This window comes from Trachypithecus francoisi, unplaced genomic scaffold (genome assembly GCF_009764315.1).
Source record: "Trachypithecus francoisi isolate TF-2019V2 unplaced genomic scaffold, Tfra_2.0 Lachesis_group20, whole genome shotgun sequence".
Classification (NCBI taxonomy): domain Eukaryota; kingdom Metazoa; phylum Chordata; class Mammalia; order Primates; family Cercopithecidae; genus Trachypithecus; species Trachypithecus francoisi.
Genome location: NW_022681466.1, coordinates 43554029 through 43580510, shown reverse-complemented (window position 1 = coordinate 43580510; position 26482 = coordinate 43554029). Strand labels below are relative to the sequence as shown.

At 37.9% G+C, this 26482-nt stretch overlaps 1 protein-coding gene and 1 pseudogene across 5 annotated transcripts in view; one reads left to right on the top strand and one right to left on the bottom strand.

Annotated features, from left to right (window-relative positions):
* The window catches only part of TANC2 (tetratricopeptide repeat, ankyrin repeat and coiled-coil containing 2), a 476614-nt gene that overhangs the window by 360372 nt on the left and 89760 nt on the right, over window positions 1-26482 (top strand). For all 5 annotated transcript variants that reach the window (XM_033184063.1, XM_033184062.1, XM_033184061.1 and 2 more), the window contains 2 exons: window positions 2936-3069; window positions 24810-25041. In XM_033184063.1, the coding sequence (XP_033039954.1) occupies window positions 2936-3069; window positions 24810-25041 (366 nt within the window). The remainder of the gene's footprint in view (window positions 1-2935; window positions 3070-24809; window positions 25042-26482) is intronic.
* On the bottom strand, window positions 16302-16916 carry LOC117066558 (annotated as a pseudogene).

The window sequence follows — 26482 nt, the reverse complement described above, 5'->3', positions numbered from 1 at the left end:
GCTCTTCTGAGATAGATTGCCGTAGTGCTGTGGGAGTCAGGAGCCCAGGGTTTGTGCCCCAACAGTCAAATTGACTAGACTTTGTGAACTTGATAATTTTACTTGAATTCTTTAGAGCTCAGTTTTCTTATTTGTAAAATGAAGAAGTGTGACTAATTGATCTTTCAGAATTGTCTCTGCTAAAATTTTGATTCTGAGAACACATCTTCATGGTTAAAAGTAACTTTCCACACTATTCCAGCATTTTCCTTTGAGTGCTTAAGTATTTATCACTCCAAACTGCTGTTTATCTGAGTAGTCCAAGCGGCTTGCTATTTGAGTGTGTCAGAAAGGAAACCAGAAAGCTCAAAGTCTCTGTGACTCCTCTGTATATCAGAGTTGCAGATAACAGAGTGGTAGAATCATGCATGACAGAAAATAAATCCCAAGGACAAGAAGAGTTGCTTTCACAGAAAGCAGAGGTACCTGGGGATCTCTCTATGAGCCTCAGGGAGCGAGAGTTTATAGAAAACAGCCCATGTGTTCCCCAAAGCAGAGATTCTTTAAAGGTGGTTCACTAAGTTATTCTCTAACATCCATTGTCTTCAGGAGAATCTCCAGAAACACCAAGACACTCCCCATTCATGAGATAAACATCCATTGTTGAGACTGTAGATTTGGCCTGTAGATTTCAGAATTTGAAAGGAGTTAAGAGAGCTAAATATGCGGTTGTATATATCAGAAATACTCAGAACCAATATTACCTTATACAAAATATTTTTTGTTACAGTTTATTGATGGCCAAACTATATTCCGCCAATGCCATCTTAACCAATAGAAGGGTCAAGAATAAGTGACTGATATAATGCAAGCTATTTTTTGGCACAAATCTGTTACCCATATGAACTGGTGTTGAATATGTTGCTGGCAGCAGCAGCAGTTTTTTCTCTAATAAGAATAAGAATGATGTCTGTATATGGAGGGTTGGCTTAATTTTTACAGAATTTAACTTCTATTAAGCTTGGATGGGTCATTTGGAACCTCACTGGCTTTCTTAATCCTTGACTGATTATACCAATTAATAGTTGTAGTGATTTAAAAAAAAAAAAAAAAAACATGGGAAATCATTGGAGTTCACAACTTCTTTCTCTGCATCATCTGTCACTCTTTCTTCTGCCCCTGACTTCTTTCTGTTTGATGTTCAAAGAATAGTAGAAATAAAAGCTGAGCACTACTGCTGTGGAAGATAGGAGCAGTTTAGCCTGCAGTATTGCCTTGCTTGGCTGTCCTTCCCCCACAGAAACTCAGCCCCCTAGCCCACCCCCTCCTTGTCATTTCCCTGGAAAGGTATAGAAAAGCTGTCAAGGCAGGCACTAGCCTGTCATCCTGCTTCCCACCTACTCTCCCAACCTGACACCCCCGTCAGTCTCCACCACCACCACCACCATTGTCCGTACCCCCAACACACACACACACAAAGAACAAAAATATTTTGTGAAAACAGACCTGTTGTATAATTCAAGATTATTACGTTAACTACAGGGATTCTCAGCATAGTAGTTGGGGAAGCTCTAATACAGGACTGTATGTTTCTATCACTAAAAGTCTCAATGTAGTTATTATTTGGATTTGACATTTGCCAACAGCTGCCAAGCCCCCAAGCAGCTGTTAAGTAAATAAATCCTACCGTTCCTACTCTGCTCATTTCAGAAGTCTCTTTTGCCATTGTGCTATGCACATTGACTACTGGCTACCTATTAACTTTTACTTCTACTACTGTCTAAATACCAAACAGAAAGTAAGGCATTTAGACAAAAAGAAGGGCATTTTCCAAAAGGAAATAGCTAGAAAGACAGAGGGCATTTGGACAGTAATTACCCACAGAATCAAATACCAAATAAACGGGAATAGAGTAGGGGGAGGAAGTGAACAGCAGAACTAATACAGTGACATACAATCACTGAACTTCACCTCACTCCAAAATGTTGCACATTTCTTGAGGCTTTTTTCACTGCCATCCTCCATGCCCATCCCCCTGCAGTTATCCAGAACTGTATCCAGTGACCAAGAAATTTACTGCACCCGTTAAATGAAAGAAGTCTAAATTCACTCCTACTGGTAGGGAGTTAAATGAGGACTACTTTTTCCTATTCTTCCTTCTTTTCAATCACTATCGGCCATCAAATAACAACTTCTAATATTTACTTTGGTATCCATTTTTAAAGTATGATCTTATTCATAATGTAGTCTAATTTCTACTAGTAATAAATTTTCTAAATAACAAGAACAAATTGAATTTTTTAAAAAATCTTGAAACAGTTTTATTGAGCTGTAACTCACATACCATGTAATTCACCATTTAAAGCGTTCAACTCAGTATTTTTAGTATAATTCACAGGGTTGTACAGCAATCACCATAATCTAACTTTAGGCCATTTTCATCCCCTTAAAAGAAACTCATGCCTGTTAGCAGTCAATCCCCATTCTCCTCTTAATCCTCTATTTCCAGCGCTAGGTAACCACTAATTTACTTTCTGTCTCTACAGATTTTTCTATTCTGGGCATTTCATATAAGTAGAATCATACAGTATATGGTCCTTTTTTTTTTTACTGACCTCTTTGATTTAGCATAACATTTTCAAGGGTTATCCCCGTTCTAGCATGTGTTGGTATCTCATTTCTTTTTATGGTTGAGTAATAGTCTATTGAATGGATATTTTGTGTTTCATCTATTCATCAGTTGGTGGGCACTGAGGTTGTCTCCACTGTTAGCTGTTATGAATCATTCTTCTATGAACATTTGTGTACAAGTTTTTGGGTGGACATGTGTTGTTATTTCTCTTAGGTAATATACTTGGAAGCAAAATTGTTGGATAATAGAGCAAATAGAATTTAGCCATTTTTCTTTAAAGTTTTTATGATTATCTGATGCCAACATTAAATCTTTTTAATCCAGATGTGGATGCCAACAGAGAGCTGCCACTCACACAGCCACCTTCAGCCCACTCATCTATCACCAGTGGAAGCTGCCCAGGAACTCCAGAAATGCGCAGGCGGCAGGAGGAGGCTATGCGAAGACTAGCCTCACAGGTACAATATGATTCCCATGTTGGAGATATGATAGTTCAATTTTAATATCAAGGAAGCAAAGATAGGGAGACCTTTGGCAAAGTGAACAAAAATACACAAAGCTATACCATGAGAATGTGGAGGAAAGTTTCTCTTTCTTTGCTATTCCTAGAAAAATACTTTATTATGATGGGATCAGAACCTTAGAGTTGGAAAGACCCTTAGAAAGAAAGTCTTCTAGTGAATAAATAAAGAAGTTGAGACCCAAAGAAGTGGGGTAGTTGGTTTGTTTGTTTTGAGATGGAGTTTCGCTCGGTTTCCCAGGCTAGAGTGCAGTGGTGCAATCTCGGCTCACTACAGCCTCCACTTCCCAAGTTCAAGTGATTCTCGTTCCTCAGCTTCGTGAGTAGCTATAGCTGGGACTACAGGTGCACGCCACCACACCAGACTAATTTTTGTATTTTTAGTAGAGACAGGGTTTTGCCATGTTGGCCTGGCTTCCCTCAAACCCCTTATCTCAGGTGATCCACCTGCCTCAGCCTCTAGAGTGCTGGGATTACAGGTGTGAGCCACTGCACCCAACCAGAAGTGGTATGTTTTACCCAACATCAGGGTATAGGTAATCAACAGTTTTAAATTTTCATTCCTAGCTTAAAACTCTTCTTGCTGTACTACACTGTCCATAATATTTTTTATACATTTGGGTTTGAAATTTCTATTTTTTTCAAAGTAACATAAGCACATAGAAAATCAAATAATGCTCAAAACTAGCAGTTATCTTCCTCTACCCCACCCATCTTCTCCCCACAGGCAGTCACTTTTACCTCTGAAGGAAGTTTCTCTGATTTTTCCCTCCATGTTCTAAATACTATTCATATACTGCTAAAATTGTTATTAGTTTACAAAATATCTATTGCCTCTTATTATGGATGATGGGAATTATAGCTCTTTCACCTTCCTTCTTCCTACCACCATCCCAATACAATTATTGCATGATTTTTGGCTGAATCCATATTATATATAGTATTTTCAGTATTAGTACAATGCAAATATGTCACTCCGGAGCCAAGGATAACATTTCCTTCTTGAACGATTTTGTTTTTCCTAGGAGTTTATGAAATGCCTCATTTTAAAATTTGCTTATTTTTCTTCAAACCTTTGGCTAAGTCATTTCATAACCCTTAATGTAGTTTTGTAAAATGTCTGTCAGTACAGTTTTCCACACTTACGAGTTACATTTTTTACCCTGGAGGCCTCCGACCTAGAGCCCTCCATTAAGCTCAGTCTGGACCTAGGATGCTCTGAAAGCCTACCGCCTTGTTCTCCTGGGAGTTCCTATCTCTTCTCTTTTGTGTTACATCTTACGTCATATTCTTTCTCGATTTTATTCTTCATTTTGGTAGAGCATATCCTCCAGTAGCTTCCTAACAAAACATGCATAGGACATACATTTTTTGAGACTTACTGTTTCTAAAAGCATCATTATTCTGTGCTTATACTTGCTTATTTGTTTGACACAGTATATCATTCTAGGGTAAAAATTATTTTTTCTCAATTTTGAAGGTATTGCTCCATTGTCTTGAGCTTCCAATATTACTATTAAATACTCTGATACTATACTTATTCCTAATCCTTTATATATACCTTGAGAACCTTCTTTTTATCACCATTGTTCTTGAGTCTTTTTCATTTATTCTGTTGGTACCTAGCAAGCCCTGGAGATATTCTTTAATTCTGAGTAATGCTTTTGTATTATTTATGATAATCTCTTCACCACCATTTCCTCTATTTTGTCCTTCTACAACTCGTATTAATAAAAAATTAGATTTCTGGCTGGGCGCAGTAGCTCATCCCTATAATCCCAGCACTTTGGGAAGCCACGGTGGGTGGATCATCTGAGGTCGGGAGTTTGAGACCAGCCTGACTAACATGGCAAAGCTCTGTCTCCAAAAAAAATACAAAAATTAGCCAGGCATGGTAGCCCATGCCTGTAGTCCTGGCTATTCAGGAAGCTGAGGCAGGAGAATTGCTTGAACCCAGGAGGCAGAGGTTGCAGCTAGCCGAGATTATGCTGCTGCACTTCAGCCTGGGCAACAGAGCGAGACTCCGTCTCAAAAAAAAAATAAAATAATTAGATTTCCTATACTGATATGATACTCTTGTTGACTTAACTTTTCTGTTTTCTATACTTTTGTTTGTTGGTTTTTTAATCCACCTTTGAGAGATTTCTTCAACATTACTTTCCAATCCTTTTAAAAATTTTTTATTTTTGCTCTCATAGTTTTAATTTGTAGTAGTTCTTTCTTTTTCTCCAGCTGTCTCCTTTTTATAGCACCCTGTTCTTGTTTTACGGATGCAATGTGTTTTTCACTTAGGCACTGAAAAACTGATTAGAAGCTTGTGTGTGTAGAGAGCTTGACCATAGAACATTAAGATAATCCATGCTTTTTTTTGAAATGCCCGAAAGTCAGTATTTCTAAGTTTTTTTCCTGGGCTGTTCAGATTCTCTAGCAAAGAATCCTCCAGTCTTCTGAATGGAGAGTATATGTCTTGTGTGCCAGCATTTTGGAGCCGTGCAGGAAAAGAGGGCTGGGCTGGGGTTTCACTGTTCAATATCAGACATTTACTTAAGCCCCTTGTTTTCAGTCCTGCACCTGATCTCTACCTTGCTCAATGTGTGGTGTCACTAAGTCTAGATTCTCTCTTCTTTAATTTCTCTAGTTCTCTTTCCTGTGGGTGTTGGGGAAGGTAGTCACCTGGCTGGGCAGGGCAGGGATGGGAATCTAACAACTTCTTATATAAACTTCAAATAAACTCTGTGTTTTCAGGTCCCTTCTTCACCTTCCTCTTCCACAGTACCTGGTGTTTCTAATTCCTGTGCTTTGCTGAAGTTTTACAGGTGGTCTATAATATTGTAAGGTTCAAATTTCTTCGTAGAAATACACTCCAGCTCCAAACCAGAAACAGCATGTTTTCCCAGATACATTATTAATTATCCCCACTCAATAGTATACTCTCATCTATAAATGGGCTTCTGCAGAGTCTGAGATTTCCCTCAATTCATTGCTAAGTCATTGTAGCTTTAAGACATCTTTTTTTTTTCTAAATATCTGCTATGTAAACAGTCTCTATCCTCTTCTTTAGAACAGTTAGACTAAATATCTATCTTAGAAATACACAGATGTTAAAGTGCTTCCGGCACTTCAGTTATTCAGTCATTCAGTTATTCACTTTAGATATACATTTGGAGGACCTGTAATCCAGGATTGAAGATAAATCAGTGAACAAAACAGACACAATTACTGCTGTTATATAGTCCACATTCTCATGAGAGAAAGACAATAAACAAATACATATATAATATGTCAGAAGATAAGTGCTAAGATCACAGAGAATTAATTCTCCTCACTTTGTTCATCTTATTCTTTCTCTCATCAAGAGAAGTCCAAGATGTTCACGTTCAGTATTTGGAAAACGTTACATGTCGTAAGTAGGAAATTAGTGACTGTTTATACTTATTTGAGGAGTGATTACATGTTAAATTTCATGATTGTGTCTTCCTTAGGCAAAATATAAATTAATCTAGTTGCACCTAGACATGGAATACTGTTCAGCTTATAACATTGTATCAGAAGTAGCCACTTAGCTTAAAACTGAATGTTATCCCAGTTATTGTGCTACTTGTTATAGTTCAGCTACACAAAAGTGTTCTGTAGATGCATAGAGCAGAAGCCCACAAACCTTGCTTCTCACCTGTAACAAACCAGTAAGCAGAAATTATCTTTTAAATAGGATTTTCAAATTAGTTAATGTTTTGATGAGGTAAACTAACATGAAAATTTAAAGCGTTTTTGAAAAATCTCTCGATTTGACGTATTCTTGGTGTCAATTCTTTGTATGTCAGTAATTATCATTGGTATTTCATAACATTCTTGCTCTTTCTTGGGCATCTAGTTAACTGAGAACACTGGAGAGTTTTTGTCACAACTTTAGAACTATTTCATTTATTGAAGAAATACTTTCCATTTGAAGCAAAGATTTTGATAGGTTGGCATCTCTGGAGCATGTCTCCACTTAACATTGCATATTTCTTCTAAAGCGTAATCACAGTAGGGGGCAGGGAGATCTCATTCAGGACCTTTCCTGGATATGTGAGTTTAACTCCAGCAGTGGTTTCTCTAGGTTTTGAATCTGTTGCACCCTTGTGATAATACACACAAAATTCACAAGACAAGGAGAAGTTGGCGTCCCTTTATGGAAGGCTTAATGTGTGTTGTGGCTTAGTGCTATTTACATTGTATTTGCTATATCATTTCTTCGTTTTTACCTTAACCCTATGAGGTACATCATTATCTCATTTTACAGAGGAAGAAACAGTGACTTCAGTGATTAATTTTTTTCAAAGTCATGCTGTTAATAAATGGCAAAATGAGGATTCAGAGTCAGTATCTTCCCCTATAATGTGAACGCTGTGGTTATCCCCATTTTACAAATGAGGAAACAGAGGCTCTGAGGTTAAATAACTTGCTTGAGACCATAAGCTAGTACATGACTGAGTCAAGATTTAAACTGAAGCAGGCAAAGTCTATACTCTTAACCACTGCACGATGCTGCCTCTCTATTGTGGCAGGAAGGAGTTTAGTTTAGTGCTATTTTGGAAAATCCATCCATCATTTAATGTGGCTTCACAGCAAGAAAATTATAGTGAAGATGTACTTTCAGTCATTTTGCTGACCTAAAATTCTTCTTCAAAAAAGGTTTTTATGCAACTAGAATCTCCCAACACATTAAGCAAGTTGTCACTGACTTAGTCCTTAGATTAAAAAACTAATACGTCTGAAATGAGTTCATTAGAGAAAACAGCTAATTTTAAGAAGTGTCACAGAGATACAAAAAGCAAAGGTTTTTTTTCCTAAGGAAATCTGTGTAAGAAAAAAATTAAATGTCATCCTTGCCAAGAGACAAGTTCTGTACTATACCAGGGGGTGTCAGATGATCATGGTTCCTGAAATTGTTGCAGTCACTATTAAAGCTGTCGGCCAAAGAAGTAATCATTTCAGTAATCCTTTAATATTGAGCATTTTGAACATAATATGGAAATGTAAGCCAGATACACGTGCACGCACACACTCACACATACATACACAGAAAATGAAAAACAATAATGAAGAATAAGATTTTATTTGTGTTGTAGTGGTTATTTTTTTAAATATTTTCATTTAGTAGAAATGAGATCCAAACTAAACAACAAATAGCTCATAGATAATGTTTTATGAAATTTGTCTAGGGCTTTTCTCCTCTAAAAATTAACACTGAAAGGCCGGGCGCAGTGGCTCAAGCCTGTAATCCCAGCACTTTGGGAGGCCGAGATGGGCGGATCACGAGGTCAGGAGATCGAGACCATCCTGGCTAACACGGTGAAACCCCGTCTCTACTAAAAAATACAAAAATCTAGCCGGGCGAGGTGGCGGGCGCCTGTAGTCCCAGCTACTCAGGAGGCTGAGGCAGGAGAATGGCGTGAACCCGGGAGGCGGAGCTTGCAGTGAGCTGAGATCTGGCCACTGCACTCCAGCCCGGGCGACAGAGTGAGACTCCGTCTCAAAAAAAAAAAAATTAACACTGAAGTTTTACTGTCAGTCCCAAATTTCATCTACATTTGGAATACTGAATATGGGAAAACAGCCTTGTTGTTTATTGTTAATTTCCATGTTGTTTTTATTTTCCACCTCTTCCACTAGAATGGGTCAGTGTTTAAATGTTCATCACTGTATCCCCAGCTCCTACACAATGCATGGTACATAAATATTTGAATGAAGAAATTCTAGTCAATTCTCTGTACTGAATAATCTTTCTAAAACATTTGTTTTTTGCTACTTAAAGCTATCAAATAGCTGCTCCTTGCCCTTGAATGAAATCCAAACTCCCTTCTTAAAATATCATAAGAATTGTAATGAAAGGACTTCTGCTTTTCCCAGGACCAGTTATTTTAGACTACATAATTCTTTGTGTGGGGTTGGGTGTGGAGGACAGGCAGGGGCAAGGCAGATGTTATCCTGTATACTGTACGATATTTAGAAGAAGTGTCCTTGACCTCTGTCTGCTACCAGTAGCACTCCCTCAACCCCTAATTAAGACAACCGGAAATGTCCCCAGAAATTGCCAAATGTTTCCTGGGGAGCAAAACCACTGCCAGTGGAAAACCCTTGCCATACCCTATCTTCCACCATTCCCCACTCACTTATATGCTAGCCACATTGAAATTGATTTCAGTTCCTTGAAAGTAAAAAGCTATTCTTGCCTTAGGGCCTTTGCACACTTTTTCCCCTGCCTGGAAAACTGCCACATCTTGGTTCACCCCTTGTCCTTCTTCATGTCTCAGCTTAAATATTGCTTCTTCTAAAAAAGCTTTATCTGGCTCTCCTAAATTACCTTAAGGTGTCCCAGCTGTGTGTTGCCCTAGCACCCTATATTTCCTCTCTGCTAGTATTTATTACATTATTATTATTATGTTTAATTGCCTCTGTTTCCTGCTAAACTGTGGAGGGCAGACAGGGTTCATAGCTGTATTACTCATTGTGATAGCTTCAAAACCTAGCAAGTGCCTGACATACAATGGAAGTTCAAGTAATATTTGTGAATGAATGAAAATGTTAGTATTTTCCATTAGGAAATCTTGGAATATTCAGCTGGGTACTTATACATAATAGTAGTTCCCAACCAATTTATAAGGTCAAATCAGAATCAGATTCATGTGTCCCAGGAATGAATCTTGTTCGAGAATCTGGAATTCCACCAATCCTCTGAGACAGAATTTCATAAATTGTGGATTGAGTGTACTTAGACTAGACTGTTTATGTTGTGCCAGATCAGCATCTCTAGGAATTCCAGATGAACTAAATAAATTAGCCGCTTTTCTTTAAAATTTGTATTTGGTATCAGCCCTAACCTCCTTTGTCTCAAGTAAACAGTAATGTATAGTTGAATAGTAGCAATCTACAGGATACAGCTATTTAGATCTAGAATTATAACAAAGATAAATATTACCCTGAACTCAGCTACAGCTAATTAAACAACAGGGTTCTGACTACCAGCCATTGAGGCATACTATAAAGCCGAAATCGGAACAGTGTGTTTCTAGTACATGAATAGACAATAGACAAGTGGAATAGAATAAAAAGTTCAGAATTAGACCCAAGGACTTGCAGACACTTAGTGTATGATGAAGGCGGTATTTCAGATCATTGGGATAAAGGTTGACTTCTTAATTAAATGGGCTGAGACAACTAAACAACCAGATAGATAACTCATATCTCACACCATGCACAAGAATAAACAAATGGATTAAGGATCTAAATATTTGAAAACGAAACCATGCAACTAACGGAAGAAAACTTAGTAACTTTCTCGTTAACTTTGGTGAAGAGAAAGGCTTTCTAAGATCTAAAGCTAGAGGAATAGAAGAAAAGATTGACAAATATGGCCATGTGAAAAAATTTTACCAGCCTGGGCAACATAGTGAGACCCTGTTTCTACGAAAAAAAAAAAAACAAACAAACAAAAAAAAAATTAACTGAGCGTAATGGCACATGCCTATAGTCCCAGCTACTCAGGATGCTGAGGTGGAAGGATTGCTTGAGCCCAAGAGGTTTGGGCTGCAGTGAGCCACAATCATGCCACTGCACTCCAGCCTGGATAATAGAGTGAGACTCTCATAAAAAATAAAAAAAACTTTTAATGTTGCATGACCAAAAATTACCAGAAACAGTCAAAAGACAACTGCTGAGAGAAAATATTGACAAAATAGCTCAAAAGTACAGGCAACAAAAGGAAAGACAGACAAATGGAATGACATCTAAACTAAAAAACCTTTTGCACAGCAAAGGAAACGATTAACAAAGTGAAGAGACAATTCACAGAAGGGGAGAAAATCTTTGCAAACCATACATCTGATAAGGAGTTAATATCCAAAATATAAAAGGAACTCAGACAATTCAACTTCAGGAAAACAACCTGATTTAAAAATGAGCAAAGGATCTGAACAGACATTTCTCAAAAGAAGGCATACAGTGGCCAAGAGGTACATGAAAAAATGCTCAGATTAACTAATCATTAAGGAAATGCAAATTAAAACCACAATGATATATTATCTCACACCAGTTAGAATGGCTTTTACCGAAAAGATGAAAGATAAGTCTTGGCAAGGATGTGGAGAAAAGGGCCTTCTTTACTTTGTTGGTGGGAATGTAAATTTGTACAGCCGTTATGGAAAACAGCATTGGAGGTTCCTCAGAAAACTAAAAATAGAGCTATCATATGATCCAGTAATCCTGCTTCCAAGTATATATCCAAAGAAACTGAAATCAATGTCAAAGGGGTATCCACACTCCCATGTTCATTGCAGCATTATTTGCAGTAGCCAAGATATGGAACCGAGCTGAATGGATTTTTTAAATGTGTTACTTTTTTAAAAATAAAGCAGTTTGGAAATTTCTCAAAGAACTTAAAACAGAATTACCATTCAACCCAACAATCCCATTAGTGGGTATATACCCAAAGAAATATAAAGACCCAAGTATTCATTGCAGCACTTTTCACAATAGCAAAGCCACGGAATCAACCTAGATCATCAGTGGTGGCCTGGATAAAGAAAATGTGGAGGCCGGGCGTGGTGGCTCACGCCTGTAATCCCAGCACTTTGGGAGGCCGAGGCGGGCAGATCATGAGTTCAGGAGATCGAGACCATCCTGGTTAACACGGTGAAACCCTATCTCTACTAAAAATACAAAAAATTATCCAGGCCTGGTGGCAGGCGCCTATAGTCCCAGCTACTCAGGAGGCTGAGGCAGGAGAATGGCGTGAACCCGGGAGGCGGAGCTTGCAGTGAGCCGAGATCGTGCCACTGCACTCCAACACTCCAGCCTGAGTGACAGAGCGAGACTCTGTCTAAAAAAAAAAAAGAAAAAAAAAGAAAAAAGAAAGAAAGAAAATGTGGTACATATACTCCATGGAGTATATATACTGCAGCCTTAAAAAAAGAATGAAATCATTCATGTTTTTTGCAGCAACATGGATGCAGCCAGAGGCCATCATCCTTAGCAAATTGATACAGGAACAGAAAATCAAACACTGCATGTTCTCACTAATAAATGGGTGCTAAACATTGAGCACACATGGACACAAGAAGGAGAACAGCAGACACCAGGGCTCACTTGAGGGTGGAAAGTAGGAGGAAGGTGAGGATACTACCTGTCAGGTGCTGCGCTCACTGTGGGTGACAAGTCATCTGTACACCAAACCCCACACAGTTTACCCATGAGCAAACCTGCCCATGTACTTTCGGAACCTAAAATAAAAGTTGGAAGAAAAAATAAACAATTTTAAAACACGGTATGTGTATGTGTATATGTGTGTTTGTGTGTGTGTGTATTTCATTGTGTGTCTGTATAATGGAATACTACTTAGCCTTTAGAAAGAAAGCCTGTCTTTTGCAAGAATATGGATAAAACTGGAGGACATTATGCTAAGCTAAGTAAGCCAGAAACAGAAAGACAAATACTGCATGATCTTTCTTAAATGTGGAATCTAAAAAAGTTAAACTCATAGAAGTAGTAGAAAGATAGTTACCAGAGACTGGGAATGTGAAGAAGGAAGGAATGGGAGAAGTTGTTGATCAAAGGGTACAGATTTTCAGATAAATAGGAAGAATAAGTTTTAAGATCTATTTCAAAGCAGGGTAACTATAATAATATATTTCAAAATAACTAACTTTTAAGTGTTTCACCATAAAAAAAGATAGAATAGGGAGGTGATACATGTTAATTAACTTGATTTCATCATTCCACATTGTATACATATATCAAAACATCACATTGTACCCCATAAATGTATACAATTATGATTAGTCAATCACACATAATAATTTAAAAATCTACCATTTGTCAACTTTTAGCATAGTATCAGAGAAAAATATCTACCTTCCCTTCTCCAACATTTGAGTGGCATTTCCTCTTTTTTTTTTTTTTTTTTTTTTGAGGCGGAGTCTCGCTCTGTCGCCCGGACTGGAGTGCAGTGGCCGGATCTCAGCTCACTGCAAGCTCCGCCTCCTGGGTTTACGCCATTCTCCTGCCTCAGCCTCCCGAGTAGCTGGGACTACAGGCGCCGCCACCTCGCCCGGCTAGTTTTTGTATTTTTAGTAGAGACGGGGTTTCACCGTGTTAGCCAGGATGGTCTCGATCTCCTGACCTTGTGATCCGCCCATCTCGGCCTCCCAAAGTGCTGGGATTACAGGCTTGAGCCACCGCGCCCGGCCGGCATTTCCTCTTATACTTGAATCCGAAACCGTTTCTTGGAGCATTCTGAATACAGAGGCAGATTTGGGAGTCTATTGCAAACATTTAAACAGTGCCACTTTCTGAAATGTTTGCTTTGAAAAATAGTTATTTTCATGTAATATATTGTTAGATGTCAGCATGTAATAGGTTTATTATTTTTAATGAATCAATGAAAATTTTAAGAAAAAATTTATAGCATATACTACAGATAAAGAGTTAATATCTCTTATATTTAAAGAACTCTTAAAAATAGAGGAGAAAAAGGATCAAAACATGATGGAAAAGTGGGGAAAAGACATAAACAGACAACTCACAAAAAAGAGATTAAAATGGCCCTGAAGCATTTTGAAAATATGTTCAAACTCACTTATAACTAAAGAAATGCAAACTAAATCAATACTGAGATACCAGTTTTTTACCTATCAACTAGCAAAAATTTTTAAACATGACAATTTTAAAACTATTCTGTTGTCAAGACTGGGGGAAAACAGACACTCTCGTGCTGGAGCACGGCTATCAACACCTTATTTCTGACAGCGTGTGTTCACTTCATGTCTCCATGTCACATTTGGTAATGCAATATTTCAAACTTTTTAATTATTACTACATTTGTTATGGTAATCTGTGATCAATAGTCTTTGATGTTACTGTTGTAGTTGGTTTGAAATACCATGAAGACAGCAAGTTTAATAAATATTTTATATGTTCTGATGACTCTACCGACCAGCCATTCCCCCATCTCTCTGTTTCCTTGGGCCTCCCTATTCTCTGAGACACAATATTGAAATTAGGTCAGTGAATAACATCATAATGGCCTCTAAGTGTTCAAGTGAAAAGAAGAACCGCACATCTCTCACTTCAAATCAAAAGCTAGAAACAATTAAACTTAGGAAGGCATGTCAAAAACCCAAAAGAGTCTGAAAGCTAGGCCTCTTGCACCAAACAGGTAATCAGGTTTTGAGTATAAAGGAAAAGTTCTTGAAGGAAGTTAAAAGTGCTACTTTAGTGAACACATGAACGGTAAGAAAGCAAAACAAGCTTTTTGCTGATGTGGAGAAAAATTTAGTAGTCTAGTTAGACAATCAAACCAGCCACAAAATTTTCTGTAAGCCAAAGCCTAATCCACAGTAACGCCCCAGCTCTCTCCAATTCTGTGAAGCCTGAGAGAGGTAAGGAAGCTTCAGAAAAAGAGTTTAAAGGTAACAGAGGTTGGTTCATGAGGTTTAAGGAAAGAAGCCATCTCTGTAACATAAAAGTACAAGGTGAAGCAGTAAATCCTGATACACAAACTGTAGCAAGTTATCCAGAAGATCCAGCTAAGATAATTGATGAAAGTGGCTACACTTAAACCATAGATTTTCCTCTTTTTTCATTGTTTTACTTTACATCTTTATTACACATTTTCTGAGACTTTATTTTTTAAAAAAAATTTATTCAGGATCATAATTTGCATGACAGTAAGCAATGGCTTCATGGGTTCTAAGTTCTTAAAGGTGACCGTACCAATTTAAAATACAAGTCATCTTTTTTATTTGCATCACCTGACTTAAAGTTTAAATTCATCTAATGCATTTATTAAAAGTGTCCGTTCTTTTATAAGAAAGATATGCTTTAATTGCTATTTTCCAGACTATTAAACATGGGTGTATATTATTTTTAATTGGTTAGCAGAATTTTACTCACATAATTTATAGCCACAACAAGAGTCTTTAGCCTCTCTGAATGGACTTCCACTCAGAACAATGATGATAATAAATATCTAAAATGTAGGCCAGGCACGGTGGCTCCTGCCTGTAATCCTAGCACTTTGGGAGGCCGAAGTGGGTGGATTACCCGAGGTCGGGAGTTTGAGACCAGCCTGGTCAACATGGTGAAACCCCATCTCTACTAAAAATACAAAAATTAGCCGGGCATGATGGCACATGCCTGTAATCCCAGCTACATGGGAAGCTGAGGCAGGAGAATTGCTTGAACCCAGAAGGTAGAGGTTGCAGTGAGCCAAGATGGCACCATTGTACTCCAGCCTGGGCAACGAGAATGAAATTCCATCCCAAAAGATAATGATGTATCTGGGGTGTGCCCCCACTTCACATTGCCAAATGTGTTTCCAAATATTCTTAGAAAATATGGTTTTTAAATACATGCATAATATTCTACCACGTGATGCATTATCGCTTCTTTAACCATTTATTTCCCAATTGTTTATATTATTTGCAACTTTTTGATATTATAAATAACATTGTGATGAACACCTTCATTCATAAGTTTTATCCAAGACTGATTATTTCTTTAGAATGATGTCAAAGAAGTGACTTACTAGTACAAACAGTGCGAATGGTCTAAAGGCTTTTAGTATACTTTACCAAATAATTTCCAGAATAGCTTGAACAAATCCCACCAACAGTATGTTATTGTGCCCACGAAGTGTACTTGATAACAGTGAAGCAAATTCAACCACAAATCTATTAGATTCTCATCCATCTCTAAACTGTCATGTCAAAGAAGCAAGATATTCTTATTACTGGTGAGGAAGCCAAATTCGAATTCTTTTTAAAAATCTCTCAGCATTAGATCAGTAAAATAATCAACAGAAATGCTTCCCAGGGAAAAAAAAAAAATCTACTGGGTTTTTCAAAAAAATTAAGAAGAGAGGGAAATGTCAGTAACAAATAACCAAAATTTTTTATTTGACTGAATTCTATTTCATACATAAGCATGACAATCTCTCCTATTTATTTGACTTTGGCAATAAAAGACCAAACAGCCTTGTACAGAATAGTGAAAATGCCAAGAATGAAGCCTACAGTTTTACTGTAAGATAAGTGTGTGTGTGTATCTATTTATTAATATTTAAAAGACTTCTCTCCATTTGGTGGTATCAACTCTCAGATCCGGCCATTAAATACAGACATGTTTTCAAAACTACATATTTACTACTTCAAGATTTTCGATGCTGTCATCATCCATCTCTGGCTGTTTTTTCTGAATGGTATCAATTATGCCATCTGTAGAGTCTTCCTGAATAATTTCATCCGCCCCTGTTACTGAGGTACCACGGGAGAATTTTTGAGCAGAAAAATCTTTGTGCTTCTTTAAGATCAATTTCAAAAGTTGCAAGGCCACACACTGTTTTTACATATTTCTTCTTTGCTGTGGGAATTTTGGCTATAATAACCTTTTATATTGCTCTCTCCTATTTTGGTTTTATTTGACCCCTTCCACCTCTCTTCTGTTTTTTCTTCTCCCCTTCCCCTGCTATTCCTTGACCCTTACTAATTCCAGCTTCTTGATTGGGTGAATTTTCTACAGTAAGTTTTTCAAATTCATTTGGAAAATCTTTCTCTCTAACTATTGTTTACATTTAGCAACATCAGGCATATATTCACAGTACCCTGTTGGTAATGAACAGACTCTGCAATAAAGGACTCAAAGTGAGTAATCAGCATCTAACTTGGCACTGTTCCTTGGGCCTCCTTTGCAATCAGCCCCACTGGATTCAGAAATGCCAGCAGCCATTTCACAAACCCAAGTGGTCACACAGGCCCCACTGCCTCTACTTCTACCACTATGGCCAGTTGAAGTGACACATACAATTTGTCTTCCCTGACCAGGGCCACCCGAGAGCAACGATAGATTCTTAGTGTAGACAAAATAGCCTTCTATGGCAAGCTGGTGCCATCTAGGACTTTTATAGCTAGAGAGAAGTCATTGCCTACCTTGAGAGCTTCAAAAGACAGGCTGACTCTCTCATTAGGGACTACTGTAGCTTGTGACTTTCAGTTAAAGCCAGTGTTCATTTAACATTCCAAAAATTCTAGGGCCCTTAAGATTGATGGTAAATCTACTCTACCTGTTCTCTATAAATGAAGCAACAAAGCCTGGATGATAGCACATCTGTTTACAGCATGGTTTACTGAGTATTTTAAGGCTACTGTTGAGATCTACACAGAAAAAAAGATAACTTTCAAAATACTGCTGGTCAAGGACAATACATCTAGTCACCTAAGAGCTCTGATGGTGACGTACAAGGAGATTATTATTGTTGTCATGTCTGCTGACACAACATTCTTTAGCCCATGGATCCAGGAGTAAATTTGACCTTTAAGTCTTGTAATTTAAGAAATACATTTCATGAGGCTAGAACTCCCCTAGATAGTGATTGTTCTGATGGATCTGGGCAAAGTAAATTGAAAAGGATTTTCAAGATTTTCATCTGGGAAAGATTCACCATTCTAGATGCCATTAAGAACATTTGTGATTCATAGGAGGTCAATATTAACATTACTAGGAGTTTGGAAGAAATTAATTTTAACCATCATGGATGACCTTGAGAGGTTCAAGACTTCAGTGGAGGAAGTAACTGCAGATATGGCAGAAATAGTAAGAGAACTAGAATTAAAAGTGGAGCCTGAAGATGTGACTAAATTGCTATAATCTCATGATAACACTTGAATGGATGTGGGGTTGCTTCCTATGGAAGAGTAAAGAAAATGGTTTCTTAAGATGGAATCTATACTTGATGAAGATGCTGTAAGCATTGTAAAAATGACAATAAAGGATTTAGAATGTTACATATACTTAATTGATAAAGTAGTGCCAGTGTTTGAGAGGATTGACTCCAGTTTTAAAAGAAGTTCTCCTATGGGTAAAATCCTATCAAAGAGTATCACATACTACAGAGAAATCTTTCATGAAAGGAAGAGCCAATTAATGCAGCAAACTTTATTGTTGTCTTATTTTTAAGCAGTTGGCACAGTCACCCATCCTTCAGCAGTCACCACCCAAATCAGTCAGCAGCCATCAACATCGAGGCAAGACCCCCCACACAAGCAAAAAGAGGATTCACCGGAGGCTTATGTGATCATTAACATTTTTAACAATAAAGTATTTTTAAATTAGGGTGTGTACATGTTTTTAGACATAATGCTATTGCACACTTAATAGATTATAGTGTAAACATAACTTTTATATGCACAGGGAAATCAAAAAAATTGAGTGACTCACCTTATTGCTGCTCTGTTTGTTTTATTGTGGTGGCCTGGAACAAAATCAACAGTATCTCCAAGGTATGCCTTTATACATACTTGTATTTCTTAGCTCTGTTCAGTGAGAACCCAAAAGCAATGACACCTCAATAACAATAATCACAACTAGTGCCCAGATCTTTTTTCTTAATATTCTCCAAGAAAAAGAACAGAGGCTTTTTAGAGAAGTAGATGATCCCAGAAGCAGGGAAAATACAAAATAAGTCTAGAACATCTTTTGGTGCCAAAAAGCAAGAACTCTCAAAAAAGGATAGAGGCTTCTTGAAAGAACACAGTAGTCAACCTGAAGGAGATCCTAGTGAATAAAGCTGGAACAAATTGAGCAACAAAATTGATATAGTACTGAATTATAACCAATAGGATAAAATAAGCCCATACTTATTAAATCAGTAATAAATAAATAAATGGGAGAGAAGGGAGAACTCTTTCTTCCAATAGGATTCTAATTAATGTAGAAAGAAACAAAGAGGGGAATAGGAAATTACTATGAGGCAAACACCACAGGAATTACTGCTGCAGACAAGATCCACTGATAGATACTAAAATTAATGGGCAAAAGTTTAAGGAGAAACAGGATTTGCACAGCCTCAAGCCTATCTCCCTTAAGATATTTATTAACTACAAAAGGAAAGATGACAGTAGAAGAACCTAGCAGAACCTTAACCAAGTGATCAAGGGCAACATTACCAGTTGTGTGAGGCCATTCTTGAATTGCTGTAAAGAAATACCTGAGACTGGGTAATTTCTAAAGAAAAAAGATTTGATTGAATAGTCCTGCAAGCTGTATGAGCATGGCACTGGCATGTGCCCAGCTTCTGAGGAGGCCTTGGGGAGCTTTCATTCATGGTGGAAGGTGAGATGCTGGCAGGCACATCACATGGCCAGAGCAGGAGTTGGGTTGGGGAGGTGCTACACACTTTTAAATGACCAGATCTTGTGAGAACTCACTCACTGTGGTGAGGACAGCACCAAGCCTTGAGGGATCTGCCCCCATGACCCAAACACCTCCCTCCAGGCCTCATCTCCAACACTGGGAATTACATTTCAATCTGAGATTTGGGCAGGGACAAATATCCAAACTCTTTCACCAGTAAAAAACATGTCACTATCATGAACCCTTTGATACGAGCCACAAAGAGGGATAAAACACTGTTTTTCTGGTATTCTTGACAAAAACTCTCAGTTACGTCATGAGAAAACATCAGACAAGCCCAAATTGAGAGTCATTCAACAAAATAACTGATCGGTACCCTTCAAAAGTGTCAAGATGACCAGGCACGGTGGCTCATGCCTGTAATCCCAACACTTTGGGAGGCCGAGATGGGCAGATCACAAGGTCAGGAGTTCAAGACCAGCCTAGCCAACATAGTGAAACCCCGTGTCTACTAAAAACAAAGAAAAATTAGCCGGGCGTGGTGGTGTGCGCCTGTAATCCCAGCTATTCAGGAGGTTAAGATAGGAGAATCACGTGAACCTGGGAGGCGGAGGTTGCAGTGAGCCAAGATCGCACCATTGCACTCCAGCCTGGGCAATGGTGCAAGACTCTTTCTCAAAAAAAAAAAAAAGTGTCAAGAAAATAGAAGACAGAGACTAAGGATCTCTTACAGACTCCAGAAGACAAAAGAGAAATAACTAAATACAGTATGGGGTCCTGGATAGAATCCAGGAACAGGAAAAGATGTAGTGGAAAAACTGTAAAATTTGAATAATGTCTATAGGTAATAGTACTGCCAATGTTAATTTCCTGGTTTTAATAATTTTGCTATGGTTATGTAAGATGTTAATAATAAGGGAAGCTGGATGAGGGATAAATAGAAACTCTGTGTACTACTTTTGCAGCATTTCTGTAAGTCTAAAGTTAGTTCAAAGTAAAAAGTTAAAAAATAAATAAAAGTCCTACTGCCAAAAAAAAAAAAAGTGGTAGAGCTCCAAGCTGGAAAATTACTGAGGCAGAACTCTAGCTTGGGATCTATTCTTAGCTTCTAGTCCCAGCATGAGGATTAGAGTCAAAATTGAGAGACTAAGAGAAAAGGAAGAGAGAGTTGTTATTTATGGTGAGCCACCACGTCCCAAAAATATTAAAAATCAAACTTTAGAGTTGGAAGGGTTTTGCTGATTAGGAAATCAATTGGGTGGTAGTGAGGAAGGAGATATTCACAGAAGGAGTGATGAAAAGGAACGTGGAGAGTAAGCATGTGACAGCTGACCTGGGGAAGGGCAGTCACAATATTAGTTTAAGTGATACAAATGCCAGTCAGTATGGAAATTAGAATTGTATTTCCAAACAAATTTTAGATATTCAAAGCTGCCTTCTCTTTATATGAGATTAGCTTAATTCTGTCACTGATCCTTCATTTGAAGTAAAAAATGGTCTATGGAGAGTGCAAGCCTGTGACTCAACACAAGCATGACATTTTTGCTGCCACTCAGTCCCTTTGATGAAGTTTATGACTAGTTTTATCATTTTTTATATACAGCATTAAATCAAGAGATCTTATACACAAGACTGTATTGACTTCTAGTCTTTTCTTTCTGTATATAGACCACAGGCCTGCCCTTTTCTTTCTTCCCTCACAAGAGTAACCTAAAACTTACTTGCTGTCTTCCTCCAAAGAAATAATGCAACTCTGCTCTTATCAGATATGCTGTGGATGAAATTATTTTAAGAAAAACTTTAGGAATTTAACAGAAGGAAAACTTGAAAAAATAAAGTAAGAAAGACATAGCTAAAAAATGAAATTTAAACAAGTTATTTTGAGAGACAAGAATTCGCCAAGGAGGAAGGTTTACCTGCTGATTTGTTATGGGTGGACTAATCCTGAACCATTCCCAAGGAGTTGTAATAATAGTGACTATGTATGATGACTTTCTCAAAGGTGTAAGGAGTGATCTAGTATCTCTTACCGAGTGCTGGTACTAATGAGAAACTGAAGGGAAAAAAATCTACATTTTCAGGCTTGTTTTCTATTTTTATACAGAGGGAAAATTATACATATATTAATAGAAAATTTGGAGGAAGTAACATGTTTTTGACAGATCGTGTGTACATATACCTGCTGGGTAACTACTTTAAAATGTCCAGTAAATAATCTGTTTTGAGCCACAGTACAAATCTAATGAAGATGTTGCCTGAATTCTGCAAATGCAACAATACCTTATATTTGGAATGCAAAGAAATATCTAAAAATTAAAAGAGAGGCAGCCACAGAAGGTGCAACTTTATTTATTTATTTTTAATATTCTCAGTTAAATTTTCTGCCTTATACCTTTGTGGATATCGTATTTTTTTACTATAATTCTAAGTAGTTATTCCTGGAGTCAAAAATGTTATTAATTTTTACAAGATTATCTTATACCAAAAATCTTGAACTCTATTAATTCTAATAGCTTGTTTTTCTCTATATGGATAACTATATACTTTAATAATAAATATTCTCTTTTCCATTTAAGTCTCTGCTCTTCTTATTTCTTTTCTTTTTCTTTATAGTGCTACCCAGAATCTCTTGTATTATATCGGATAGTAGCATCTTTGGCTTCTTTCCAATCTTTTTTTTAATCTTTATTCTTTTTTTTTTTTTTTAACTTGTATTTTAAGGTCAGAGGCACATGTGCAGGTTTGTTACATAGGTAAACTCGTATCACAGAGGTTTGTTATACAGAGTATTTCATCACCCAGGCATTAAGCCTAGTACCCGTTAGTTATTTTTACTGATCCTCTCCTCCTCCCACTCTCCGCCCTCCAGTAGGCCTCAGTTTCTTGTTCCCCTCTATGTGTCCATGTGTTCTCATCTTTTAGCTCTCACTTTTAAGTGAGAACATGCAGTATTTGGTTTTCTGTTCTTGCATTAGTTTGCTAAACATAATGGCCTCCAGTTCCATCTGTGTTCCTGAGGAGGACAGGATCTCATTCTTTTTTACAGCTGCATAGTATACCATGGTGTATATGTACCACACTGGTTTTTGTTTGTTTGTGTTTTGTTTTGTTTTGTTTTTTTGAGACAGAGTCTTGCTTTATCCCCCAGGCTGGCGTGCAGTGGTGCGATCTCGGCTCACTGTAAGCTCCGCCTTCCAGGTTCACGCCATTCTCCTGCCTCAGCCTCCCAAGTAGCTGGGACTACAGGCACCCGCCACCATGCCCGGCTATTTTTTTTTATTTTTTTAGTAGAGACGGGGTTTCACCGTGTTAGCCAGGATGGTGTCAATCTCCTGACCTCGTGATCCGCCCTCCTCGGCCTCCCAAAGTGCTGGGATTACAGGCCTGAGCCACCGCGCCCGGCCTGTACCACATTGTTTTTATCCAGTCTGCCGTTGATGAGCATTGAGGTTGATTCCATGTCTTTGCTGTTGTAAATAGGGCTGCAGTGAACATACGTGTGCACGTGTCTTATGATAGAACGATTTGTATTTCTTTGGATTTATACCCAGTAATGGAATTGCTAAGCTGAATGGTAGTTCTGTTTTTAGGTCTTTGAGGAATCACTACACTTTTGAACAGTGATTGAACTAATTTACACTCCCACCAACAGCGTATAAGCGTTCCTTTTTCTCCACAACCTCGCCGGTACAGAAGGCGCAACTTCAGCATTGTCTTTTATTAGATGAAACATTCAGCCAAGAGCACAGATGGTTTTTTTTTTTTAATAAAATCAGTAAAATAATCCTTTTTCTAAATATCACCATTTTTATCTTTAAAATGGTATCTTCTTACTTTAGGATGTTGCAGCTGATTTTCTCAGCTGTACTTAGCCTCAACATGTGGAATCAATTGAAGTGAAATATGATGAAAGTTTATATTGATGTAGAGGTTTGCTGTTTGCTTTTTATCAAGTGGAAATTTGTACCCATGTAGACGTAACCACTGGCATTCACTGTTGATTGAAAGGACAGATGAATTGCTGACAGTTTTTCTCTTTAGGTTCCTTACATTGTGTTTAAGATAGGTAAAATAACACCAATCTATCTGAAGAAAAGAGTGGAGATTTTTAAAATACAACCTCTGATTTCCATTTTCCATATTGTGCTCAGACTTCACTGCTTCACTCACAAGCAATTCCTATCTTCAGCTTTGTATATGTAGTAATATTTCCTGTGTTGTTTGGGGGGGTTTTTTATGTTTAATGAGAAGGATTTCAGGTGTTTAAAAAATGTTGACATTTCCAACATGTGTTAAAAGAACTAGGATGACCATACCAGTAGATGAGGAGTCTTTTCAAAGCAGAGCTCTTTAGTAGATGACTGGGAGATGCCTGATGAGTTAGAGATGGTGTTCTCTAAGAGATTCCTAAAGAGCTGGAATTCCAGTAGTATGTCTATGAATGCCCCTAGGACAGATTTCAGTTGCTGGTATGTAGGCACAAGGCTAGTAACTGAAAAAGACAGTATACAGATCCTTAAGAATGGTGGTGGTGAGGAGGATGAAGATGGTAATGGCAACATCAGCTGACATTGCTATGATTTACTAGGTGCTGAGCACCATGCTGAGTGCTTTCTCTACGTTCAAGCTGAATCTCCCCTTCCAGTTTTGTATTTTCTATACAATCCAATCCCTTTTCTGGGTAGTAATGAGCCAGAAAAGTGGTCCAGATTAAAATCACCCTTTGTACTTGCCTTGGAGGCAAAGAGAACAGCCAGAAGACATGGGGTGATAGCTGTGCAGATTGTAACAAACAAAAAACAGATCCTAGAGCTCCAGGTCCTAGCCAGTCAGGCCAGACCCTGGATGGTATTAATGCTTATAAATTGTCTATGTTCTTTGATTTTAAGACCTACGTCTAACAAAAATCTCACTCCTTTCCTTCTTCCTTTTATCTACTTCTGATACTCTTTTTCTGTCTCTGCCTGGGTGCTCAGAAAACATTTAATGCTAATTTTAAAATCTGAATTACTTTATTTTTATAAGACTTAGTTTATAACACATCTGTAATCCAAAAATTGATAGAAGTATATGTGTTTGTTGAGACTAACATGATTTTTCTTGGATTATTTTATTCCTGATGCTTTGTTTAAAGATTAGACTCTTTCCTATACTGCTCCATGCTGAATAAATGTTAGTGATATCAATGTAAGTCTTTATTTTCGGGCTTGCTTCCTGTTTCTTATAATCCAGAAGAAAGCTCCATTTTTATTTATAAATTTTATTCTGGGTTATATCATGTGCATACAATAGAAGTAATGTATCAAATTTCTGATCTTACATAAATCAGACATTTTCTGAATCAGCAGCTTTTATGTTTACTTGGAAAAGTTGAGGAATGTAGAGACAAAAAAGTATTATGTAATGCTGAGATATTAAATGATTTCTAGTATAATCACTCAGTAGCTGATAATCATAGCTGCTGCTTTTACTACTGATAAACCTGTTTGCATTCTCATCTTTCTTTTGTAGGTGGTTGCCTATCACTATTGTCAAGCAGATAATGCCTACACTTGCTTGGTGCCGGAATTTGTCCACAATGTTGCTGCCTTGCTCTGCCGCTCACCTCAGCTGACAGCCTATCGGGAGCAGCTTCTTCGGGAGCCTCACCTGCAGAGCATGCTGAGCCTTCGGTCCTGTGTTCAAGACCCCATGGCGTCCTTCCGGAGGGGAGTCCTGGAGCCTCTAGAGAATCTCCATAAAGGTACAGATAAGGCCCAGAGGAAGGGAAAGATGGAGGTTTAGAGCCCAAGGTCACCCAGGTCATACTATAAAAATGATTAATTTTATCACATTGCCAAAACTAAATGTTCCATAGCTGGATACACTTAACAGACAAGGGATTTTACTTGCAAAAAAAAAAATCCAGCAGTAACTACTACCTCTTTTCTTTATAAAAATTCTCAGCCGGGCATGGTGGCTCATACCTGTAATCCCAGCACTTTGGGAGGCCAAGGCAGGTGGATCACAAGGTCAGGAGATCGAGACCATCCTGACTAACACAGTGAAACCCCGTCTCTACTAAAAATACAAAAAAAAAAAAAAAAATTAGTCGGGCATGCAGGCAGGCGCCTGTAGTCCCAGCTACTCGGGAGGCTGAGGCAGGAGGATGGCATGAACCCGCGAGGCAGAGCTTGCAGTGAGCAAAGATCATGCCACTGCACTCCAGCCTGGGCAACTGAGCAAGACTGTCTCAGAAAAAGAAAAAAAAAAATTCTCATTCTTATTTCCGAATAGAATGCCTTTTCCTCGTGAAGATAGTAGAGCTTTCAGTCCTTTCTGTGAAGTTTAAATAAGTCAGTAAATTTGTGGCTCCAATGCAGTGTTGTAAAGTTCTATGGTTAGAAATCGCCCCTGTAATATGTAATATTAATAAAAAATGTAATATTAATAAAAAACTTATTTTATTACCCCATCAGTTCATGTGAAGTGGAATGGCATCCATGGTTGCACAATTCCGTGTATAAACCAGAAATCATGTAATTGTACACTTTAAAGGTTACTTAAGGGGCATAAGGGTATTTTATGGTGCATAAACTGTCATAGAAGAGCTTTTTTTTTTTAAGTGAAAAAAATTAAATGGGATCCATTTCCCACTCATGCTCATGCCTTTCCTCCCTTTTTTGTCTGCAGTTCTAGTGTTAGCAGTGGCCTAAGTGCAACCATTTCCTTGAAAATGGTGCATGCCTTCTTAAGTCTTCCTGCCCCATACCCTTAACAAAGTTTTGTTAGTGCCAGAAGCCAGAGAAAAGGATGTGGGTATGCATATAATTCCTGAGCAATCCTGTTTATTCCTGAGAGACTTAGACACCTTTCTCAAGGGCTTTGGAGGTACTAATAAGGAAAGATGGTTTATAATTTCTCCTGGCCATCATCTTTAGTTATTTCAGCTTCCATGCTGGTTACTTGGATATCAGAATTTCTCTCTCTCCTCAACTCTGATGACCTCTGTCACTACGTTTGCTACCTATTACCTTTTTAAACCTTGCCATTTCTCCACAAGTATTTTTAAGCCTATTTCCTGGACATTCAGTCAGTCTCTAAAACCTGTTAATTCTGCCTTCATGATGTTTCTCACACCCACTTGGCTCAGTTGTTTCTAGCATCATTATCACAAGAACTGTTCTACTGCCCATAACGTCTTA